Source organism: Helianthus annuus, chromosome 1 (genome assembly GCF_002127325.2).
Source record: "Helianthus annuus cultivar XRQ/B chromosome 1, HanXRQr2.0-SUNRISE, whole genome shotgun sequence".
Taxonomy (NCBI): domain Eukaryota; kingdom Viridiplantae; phylum Streptophyta; class Magnoliopsida; order Asterales; family Asteraceae; genus Helianthus; species Helianthus annuus.
In genome coordinates this window covers 136,639,044-136,649,544 of record NC_035433.2, presented here as the reverse complement: position 1 = coordinate 136,649,544, position 10,501 = coordinate 136,639,044, and the positions used below count along the sequence as shown (strand labels likewise).

The following is a 10,501-nucleotide window of genomic DNA, read 5'->3' as shown; positions in this document are numbered from 1 at the left end:
ATAAGCATATAAACTTGTTTGCGCTCGTTTGAATCGACCGTTTGCTATATTAACCCGGTTCGGAGCCGAAAGTCGCAAAAGTTTGACTTTTGCTTTGACTTCAGTTCTGACCCGTTTTAGTGAGGTATAGATATGCCTTAGGACACTCTTAGGACCAGGTTACATGATGGTATAAACCTCTGTGATCGGTTCATGAGTTATCCGAGTCTTTTACGCATTTCCGTTAAACGCCTAAAAGTTGACCGTAACGGCCTTTTGAAAATAAAATGAGGATTTCGGACACGTGAACGGACCAGAACCTTGCTTATTAAATTATAAGCATGTCCTTAAAAGTTTCACGTCAATCCGAGGTCTAGAATGAGAGTTATGCTAAAAGGCGCACTTTTAAGAAAGTTTTGTAATTAACGGCGCAATTAGCATAACGCCCATCTAACTCAAGTTTTTGACACCAAAACTTTTACCCACTGTGGTAAAATAATATTTTGGGAATTTTAGAGATTTTTAATAATTTTTACCTTGCTCATAACCTGCGGTTATGGCTACGGTTCGGTAAATACCGAATATGCCCTTTTTGGCCAAAACGGGAGTTCTACAAGGTCTTTTGGCCCGATTCCAGTTGCCACTGATTTTAAATAATAAATAAAGTATTTTAAACTTTATAAACTGTTCGGGAAACTCAGATTTCCTGTAGAACCCGAAAAGCTCTTTAAAAGTCTTTAAAATGACCGAAAAACCCCTACGGGGTGTATAAACAACTTAAACTCATTACGGGCATTACGGAAGGTATCCTACTGATACCAAAATACTTTTAAGGCAGATTGACTTAGGAAATAAGCGTAGGACACTTATGGTTAACCGTTTCGCCTATTTGCGCACACGGTACGGCTCATGGAACTAGTTTTCGTGCAATAGCCGATATGGGTCAAATTATATTATTTGAACCCCAAAATCCAGAGTATGAACTATAAACCCATATAAAACAAGTCACTGAACTTGTTGGGTCCAAATCATACTCCATTCTCGGTTTTCGCCTTTCGCGCGATTAAACCATATCTATGTATCGGAATCAACCGGTTTAAGCTACGGCTAATATAAGGACCGTTAGGATTCTAAGAGGTTAATTAAAACCTTCGTTCCAGATTAGGAGCCCCAGTAAAAGCTATCGGTGACTTGATCTAAATTAAGGAATATACTTGCAAAGGTAAATACTTTTGACTTATTTCCCCTATATGGGCTTGGGTTACGGTATATTAATACCGCTTGATTGAGCATTATATAATTCCATCGCTGAGGTGGTTAATTGATTAAATATGATCTGCTCATTTAAACAGTTTTGTTGCTTATAAGCCTTTGGGGGGTTTAATGACCGTTGTCCCGGATATCCTTGGCATCATTTTACGAAATGGCCACGACCATCGACATCCCGGTGTAGGCGTACACCCGGTATAAAGTGTCGACATTAAATTAAAAGACGTAGCCGTTGGTTTTTATACTACGGTTTTACGCAAACGTGGTGTGTCTATAAATCTTTAACCCGGCACGACCCGGGCTACTGAACGCATAAAAGAACATGTAAAACGTTCACAAGATCATTATGAATTTTCCCAAGTTATGAAAGAGTTTGTGCCTTGTGCATTCAAATCAATTTTAATAAACATTTTCAAATGTGTCAGTTGAATGTATTTACCAGTGTAAACTGACGTATTTTCCCCAAAAAGATTAAGTGCAGGTACCTAAACGTAAATTGGCTGGTATTAGCTCCCTAGCGTCGGGATAAGTCTCGCAAGCTTGATTGCAGTATCTGATGGAACAATACTTTATGTTTAATTACGATCCACTGTGGATATATTCAACCCTGTAATACATTTGATATTATAATCAGAGGTTGAAGTTTATATATTTATCTTATGCTTCCGCTGTGCATTATATAATTGTGTGGTTTGACTATATTGTTGCCAACATCGTCACGGTAATCCCCCACCGGGCCCACCGGTGAGACACGTGGAAATCGGGGTGTGACAACGAAGCATCTAATGCTGAGCGCCCAGGCAAACTTGCCCCCAAGTGGGAAGGACCCTACCTCATCAAAGAGGTCTTAGGGAAAGGCGCATACAAATTACAAACGTTAGAAGGCGAACCTATCGCACGAACATGGAACGCACAACAACTTCGACGCTGTTATATGTAAGCCATGTTCCTACATTTTCTATGTAACATATCGGGCCGCAGGCCATTGGCAAACAAATAAATAAGCAATTTTATACATTATTGTTTGTTACTACTATTACAAATGCGTGTCCACTTTGCGGTATCCCAAAAACAGATTGGCAAAATCTTCATTCGCGATACCCATACAAAGTGGTAACCACACACAAATATTGTAATAGGCCAGCAAAAGGCAAAAAGACTTGCATATTTATCCGGCCGGATAAACAAGTTTTTGTTAACACTAACACGATTTTAAAAGCACAAACAATGGAATTGACGCGTACTCATACGACAAAGGTATGGAGTATACTTGACCCCATTCACAAATGGGTAGAGTTCCGGTTATATAAGTTTTTACAAAGCTTACACAATTCTAAAACCCTAACGGGGTAAATAACGGAATTGACGCGTACTCATACCGCAACAGTATGGAGTACACTCGACCCCACTCACAATGGGTAGAGATTTGCATACATACGTTCAAACATGCAAGAATTAAAAACACTTGTACAAGTTGAACAAAAAACTTTATATTCAAAAAGTTCAAGCACCCACGCGATGCTTAATGGATTTACATAAAGTTCCTATCATATACAAGAGGAAGACAAAAAGGGGGCACACTAGCCAACCTAAACCCTATTTTGTACCACTGGTTCCAGCACCACCAGCGGGATCTTCCTCTTCCGCATCGGCATAGAGCATCCGCAGCCGATCTACATAGTCCGCAGCCTCTAAACAGTCGTCCAATTCCTCCACGCAAGAAAGGGACGTATCGTAAAAGGAGGCTACGGCCGCGTCAAGAAGCGACTCGGTATCCACACCATGGAACCCAGACCGCTCTTCAGTATAACCGCCCTTGGACATAATATTCATATGACCAATGCAGCGGCTATAACCAGCCTTAAAACCAGCGTCACGAGCACGCTGCTTGACCAAGTCCAAACCAGCTGCGGTTTCAGGAGCATCCATAATGGCCTGAACAATCTGTAACACAAGGATAATAAAGTCAGCATATGGTCAACTTTTGGCACAGACATCACAACATACTTACATGCGCGATACCATGCCTCCGCATCCATTCACGGTCAGCCTCCAGTTGGTTAAACGAAGAGGTCAGAGCATCTCTGGCCTCAACGGCAACATTGGCCCGCTCTTCCGCTGCAGTCATGCGGGCTGTGAGGTCAGTGACCGCGACCTCCCGGGTCTGAACCTCAGCCTGTCAAAGAGCAGAAAACAGTTTACTCAGTAAACATTCTCAAAAAGCAGGGAAATATAAAACAAAGGTAACAAGTCATACCTGAAGGCTGGCAACAACTTTATCCAAACGAACGCGCTCAGCATTCGCCTCTTCAAGAGCCTTGGAAGAAAGGCTCTCCCTCTCTTCGGCCTCCTCCAGGGCCTTCGCAGCACGCGCCCCGGCTTCCTTGGCCTCTTCAAACGCCTTTATGGCCCCGGCCTCCGCCTGCTGCGCTTTAACCGCAATCGCCTCAGCTGCAGCTTTCTCTTTGCCCAAGGCAACGTTCGCTGCCTTGGCGTTCGTCAACTCCTGCCGAGCACGAAACAGATTGTCATTCTGCTTAGCCCAAGATTCATTCCACTTCTTGCGCTCATTGGACAACTTTTCGTTCCAACTCTTGCGTTCATCAGAAAAGAGTTTGGCAAGAGTACGAACCTGTTTCAGCTGAGCAGTGGCAGCCCACTCCGAGGTCTGTTTCTGCTTCTCAAACGCATCTCTATCCTTCTCAAGCTGCTCCGCACCCGCACGAGCAGCCTTGACCAACTCTTCCGCTTCGGTCCGCATGCGAGCAGCTTCCTCCTCTCTGCGGCCTAACACCTTGTAGTATTCCAAAATGGCGTTCGCCACTATGGAACTTCCTACTAGCATGGTGGAAAGTTGATTGATGCGCAGCTCACGGGGGGCGGCACGGGCACGTTCAACTTCAAAGGGGGTGCCCAGACCACCCAGAATCTCCTTACACGCAGAAGGGTCATTGGAAATATCATCCCCCTGCATAACAGTCCAGGGGGGTCGGTGATACACAGTACTTCGACCCTGGGTATACGTGCGGTAATAATACTCCAATTCAGACTCCCCAGGCTGAATCGGAGACCCATCATAACCCGCACCACCGGTACCCGAACCGGTAACCTTCACACCAGCAGAAGACTTCTGCGGCTCATCATCAGTCTTCTGCGCCTCCGCATCAGAATTTTGTCACAGAATCCGAAAACCGTAGATCCAAATTATCACCTTCTTTGGGAAAGATTAGATTGTTGGAGGAATCAACGGTATCGAAAATCTGGGTCGCAACCTTCTCCGCGGTACCCTCCGTTCGCACGGTTGACTCAGGCACCACCTCGACAGGAGGTGTCGAAGGTTCCTCAGTTACACCCGCACCCGTGGCATGCGGGGGTGACTCCGGAGCATCAAAGATAGAAAAATCTTTATCTTGAAGCTCTGCAAAACAAAGTCAAATAGCTATCAAAACACAAGTTGTACATAACACTTGAGACAAGCTATACAACACTTACCAACAGTACCCGCAGGTTTCTTTGGTGTTGGACCAGTCCTCTTAGACTGCAACCTCCGACGTTTCGGCCCACCGGCACCAGCGGCCGTCTCTTCTACTTGCCTCTTCCCAGCACCAGACTGCGAGCCCGCAGCTGTACCCAAACCCTCAAGGGTATCAGATACTATCACATAATCCAAGTATCTACGGAAAGAAGAGTGAGAGATACCTGCCGCCTGCGGCACCAGATGAGGCACAACAGTGACCTCTGGTATTTTCTTCTGGCGAAAGCGCACGCCTTTCACCGTTTGCCTCTTAGGCACACCCTTCGCGTCAGCGTCCCCTAAGGCCCCAAGATCACCTGCATGAAAACCATCCAAGAGGTGAGTCAGTGCAACCATTATTGTTATCACAAGAAAAAAGGATTTCTAAATATACCTTTGCCCCGCGGCAACTCAACTGCCAATGCGGCCTCAGTAGGCACCCGGAAGTTATCTCGAATGATAACATTAAACTCCTCCTCGCCATCCGCACAAACAACTGTTTCAACCTGACCCTGGAAATCCGGGGCAAACATCCTCCATAAGGGAGCATCCTCTGATAGCAAACGCACAAGTCAGTAACGCATACGGGGATAAGAAAGTTAAACAAATGAAAAGTACGTACCACCACTTTTCTCCCGCACCACGGGTTTTGACTTCTTGTTCCTCCTTGTCAGCATCATGCGCAACACCCACAACTGTGTGTTGCTCAGCTTCACCGACTCAATGGTCTGCAACTGCGGAAACCACTCCACCGACTTCATGCTAGGGACTGCAATGGTCTCTGATATGATCGTCTCGGTCACATTCCGAAACGTCATATTTGCAACAATCGCAGCAGCCTTGATGTAAAAGAACTTCATTTTCCACTTCGTCATCCCCTTGGGAGGAGTCATCAGTTTGGGACTACCCTCTCGTTGACGGAAAGAAAAGAACCCCAAGGACACCGTTATTTGATAAAACCGTCGGAAATCTCCAACGGTAGGCTCTATGCTAAGAGCACGAAAGGTTGATTCAAAATTTCGAATCCGGATCATACCAAACGGACTCAGTTGAGAAATGTGGACCTTATACCACTCCAAAACCTCAACAACAAAAACAGTCAAAGGTAACCGGAGATTACAGTCACCAAAAAAGTCTGCCCACATGGTCACATAACCGGCCGGAGCATCGGCACCGGTGTCACCCTCCGATGGGTAAAAGGCCCCATATTCAGGGGGCATTTGGACATCAAGAATCAGACGATCAAAGGACTTCTTGGTCCACTTTAACACCGGTAAACCACCACCGGCGGCTCCCCCCTCTTCTTCCTCCGCCACCACCGGCGATGAAGACTCCGGGTTGTCACCTTCCACATTATGTGGACATGATGGTTCAGCCATCAGAAATGTCGAAAAAACGAACGAACGTGAGTAGAAACACTAAACTCAACCTCACCGGAAGTTCAAGAAGTATCGTCGGAGAAGACAAAGAAATGTTCTCTCACCGGCAAATTTTTGAAATTTCGAACAAGTGAGGGGAAACCACGAACGGTTTCCCCTTATATACCCATCGCAATTAATGCGGAAGGAGAAAACGAATCATCACGTTCAAAAAGAACGAATTGCGCGACACCACGTGTCAAGCGCCGTTTTCGCTGACGGTTATCACGCGCGCGTGGCCGCTCACGCGCCTGACATAAGAGACGTTTACACTCTTTGCTACAGTGCATTTAATGCCTCGGGCAGTGCAAACGTCCTTTCATTTCAGCACATGCCAGAAAGATCTCACTAACTCACACGTGAGATCAGCCACGTATGCAACAAAAAGCGACTACCTTATCAAATTACAAGCGGCATGCGGTTTCTCTGTAATACCGCACCATAACCCATACCGCATGTCGTTTTTTTTACATACCCCTAAAAATAGGCAAAAATATATATCTCCACACTATAAGGGGGTATAAGACCTTTCCGCACTACCCACGAGCACACGTGGAATATGCGGAAATGACACACACGAGCCCGTTCAGGTGTGTCAGATACTCAGAACCAGCGTTGTTCTTTGGACTGAACCGTATCTCAGATACAGGTAAACCGCATTGCCTTCATTCTCTTCAAGCTTCAAATCCCTCCTGTCCGGTTCACAACCACAGAGGGTGCATGAACCCCTTCTTTAACAAGAAGAAGGAAGGGAATGTACGCGCGCGCACATCAGCAACCCTGACTCCTGAACCTTCAAGAGCCACATCCGAACAACACACCCGTTTCGAGCGAATATGGGAATGCAAAACCGCAGACACTCATGAGTCGCTGCGGACATAACCATAGCTTCCGCAAATGGTTGTTACGGAAGAGCCACAACTAACTCCACATCGAGGAACGAAACTACTTCAAGGAAAAACTCCTCGGTATTGGAGCGTGAAGGAAGGTGCCTAAGGAAGAGATGCGGACAAGATCCCCAATGATCATACGAGCCCTTGTCGAACAACAAGCGATCGAACAAGCGGTAACAAGTCTGCTTATACTTTGTTACCCTACTTGTACGTTGGATAGAATAAACAATGATAGGCATTACCATGCCTATGATCATGTTTATTTGACCGTTATCCAAAATCACATTGTTCGACCAAACATGGCCAACAATGACGCAAGTGCCCAACGTTGTTCCCACAACCGTGGCCAACAATGTCAAGCAACGAGGTAACCGCAAAGGACGTGCGGCTACTTGAGAGCTAATGGGAAGAACATGAACACCCCACGAAAGGAATCATCATTAGATATCCAATCATGGGAACAACATGCTCTCTTCTTCATTCACCACTTCAAAGGTTGGTTCGAAGTTTGTGCACACCTTCAACCACCATCTCAAAGATTGGTTCGAAATTTGTACACTTCCTCCAACTAATTCCTACAGTTGGTTCGGCACACCAACAGGTGGCAACCAGCCAAAGGCTGAGAATTTCGCATCAGACGAAACATTTTCACCGGTACGGAAGAGGCGTCAAATGACCCTTCCAGACCTCCAGCTTGATTTACAAACAGAAAAGACCATCCACATGGTCTAGGATCTTCTCCAGACTCCAAACTACCTTCTAAACACCATAGTCCAGTACTCCTCCCACATACAACTTGTATGTGGCAGCAACACTAGACTGGGGGGACTTGAAGGGGTATGGTCCCAGATCTCGCGTCAGCATCGACCGCGAGTGACCATTACCCTTATCAAAACCCCCACCAGCTAACAACCTACTTGTGCCCATGCGAGAACGCGTCGACACAAGGGTTGAATCCAATCTATCTAGTGATAAAGGAGGACTTACATGGAACATGAGAACGGTAGAGTGATGCGACATAGCATCACATCTGATGTATGAAAACGGAAGTATTCACAGCGATGCGGCCTCGCACCGCGTCCAGTGAACACTTCTATCAATACAAGGAAGCTGGATAACAGCAACAGTCACCACGGGCGATGATGCGGCCAACACCGCATCTCGCGTATTTCTTGATCACAAGCAAGAGACGCGATAACATCAGATGTTACCGCAGGCAGCGATGCGGCTAGCACCGCATCCTATACGCTCAACAAGTGGGACTGACACCACAGTGCAAGTGGAACCAATGGCAGTCACCTGTCAGGTCTACGTAAGCGACAGACTGACGTGGCGTCGTCTCCCCAGCCGACATGTCTGACACACCTGCAAAGGTGCAGCATGCCGTCAGTCTATCCTTCCACCTCCTCCTTCACTCCTCGGCTATAAATACCAACCCCAAACTAGGTTTGAGGTATCTCTTCACAACTCTCTCACTACTACTACTATCTTACTTTGCTTCCCAAGCAAACTACTGATTCTCACGCCGGAGAGTGGTAACAAGGAGCACCCCCCACCCCATCCTCCTTGTTACGAGTCACGGTTTGTTTCCTTGTGCAGGAGATCAACCCACCGGTGATCCAGCCAGCGATCCTCGAGAGGAAGGGATTAACCCTTCTTGACGAGATCAGTGAGTTAACCCTGCCCGGTTAACCATTGTTTCATCAACCACCCACATTTGTAACAGTGCTAGCTGAGTAGCTGTTGATATTATTGTCCCTGATCTTACCGGAACCATAACCCTTGCTGCGTGTTTCATCCCTAGAAAAATGCCAGTGACGTTAACACCAATCACACGATCAAAGGCTGTTTTTTCGTTGTCGATGATACTTGGCTTTAGTGGATCAGATATCCCAGCGTTATTGAAAACAATGTCAAATTTTCCGTAAGTGGAAATTGCAGTATCTATAGCGTTCTTGACATCTTCTTCTTTGCTCACATCGCAATGAACAAACATCGAGTTTGCTGAGCCTATGGCTTCGGATACCATACGACCAAGGTCGTCTTGGATGTCCACGAGAATGACTTTTGCTCGATGTTCAGCAAAGAGTTTTGCGGTACATTCTCCAAGACCACTAGCTGCTCCGGTTATCAAAGCTACCTTCCGTCTAACCTGCACCAGTAGGATCCAAAACATTCATGTACATAACGCGCGCGCGCACACACATCTATATAGGGAAGATATCATGCAAGAACTATAAAGTTACTTGAGAACTAAGAGAAACATTATCAACCAAACAATTTTTTTCCTATATGATGATTTTTGACAAAATGTGTCAAATTGAGTCACATTGCTAATTTGATGAATTGGTTAATCTAATTGGCTAAAGATGATTTTAGCATTATAATTATACAAATCGATTATGATATAAGTATGATGCTTTTCTAATTAATTTCTGATGGAATTATTTAAAGAAAATAATAGAAAATGAAATATGTAAAACTTCCCAACAAACAAAAAATTCATTGGAGGTTTGACAACATAACTTTCCTGTTGAATATCTATTATTGCTAAATAACAAACCTTTATGCCCTTGAAATATTTCTTTATGATAGTTCTTATCGGAACACATCGTTACAAAACAACCCTTTTTTTAATAGTGTTAATATGATATAATCATAAAATAGAAAAATCACATAGAAGTTTGAAAACTAATCAATAAAAAACTAACCTTTTAAGAGTGGCTTGAGGTGAATATGAAAGTATGAAACTCAAGGTGTTATATATAGTGGAGACTGATTGGCCCAACTTTCTTTTTTTCCTTTTTGCCCCTTTCTTCATACTTTAAATAATGTTTTAACACCAGCCAATTTATTACATAACCAATTTTTATATAGAGAAAAGGATCTCATAATATGTGTAGAGGGTAGGCGGTTTACACTTGTATTTTAATAATTCTCTATCAAAGGTTATATTGAACAACCATCTATTACCTCATTAGACTATCAATAGATGTAAGTTACTTTTATTAGTAAACTAGTAATAGTAATAAGACCCGTGCGTTGCGGCGAGGGTACTTCGCAAATATCGAACGGATTAGTTTAAGCGTTGAAAACGTACGTTTTGACGTGTCTGATTGAACTCAATGTATCCTATAGTTGTATTGCGATTGGATCAAAACGTAACGTAAATCGAATTTATATTGTACAATCATAACGTATTATACGCGACCTGACTAACTCGAGTTTATATCGCAAGGCAAAAACTCTCGAGGGGGTCAAAGTGGCATTTACAAAGTTAATAAAAAGTTAAGTGGTTAAAAATTGCATTTCGTAAACTTAAGGGCTAAGAAAGGGTAAAGATAAATTTTGATAAAGTTTTGGGGTAAGAAGGAAACTATAACAAAGTTGGGGCTGAAAAGGAAACTACCACAAAGTTGGGGTGATTT

The 10,501-nt window shown here is 44.4% G+C and overlaps 1 protein-coding gene across 1 annotated transcript; it reads right to left on the bottom strand.

The window, feature by feature from the left end:
- Window positions 1–2,802: 2,802 nt before the first annotated feature.
- On the bottom strand, window positions 2,803–3,786 carry LOC118480381. Its single transcript, XM_035975185.1, has 3 exons — window positions 3,506–3,786; window positions 3,260–3,424; window positions 2,803–3,192 (listed from the first exon to the last, which is right to left on the bottom strand). The coding sequence occupies exons 2-3, from the start codon at window positions 3,374–3,376 to the stop codon at window positions 2,845–2,847; spliced, it is 465 nt and encodes a 154-aa protein (XP_035831078.1). The 5' UTR covers window positions 3,377–3,424; window positions 3,506–3,786; the 3' UTR covers window positions 2,803–2,844.
- Between the last annotated feature and the right edge of the window lie 6,715 nt (window positions 3,787–10,501).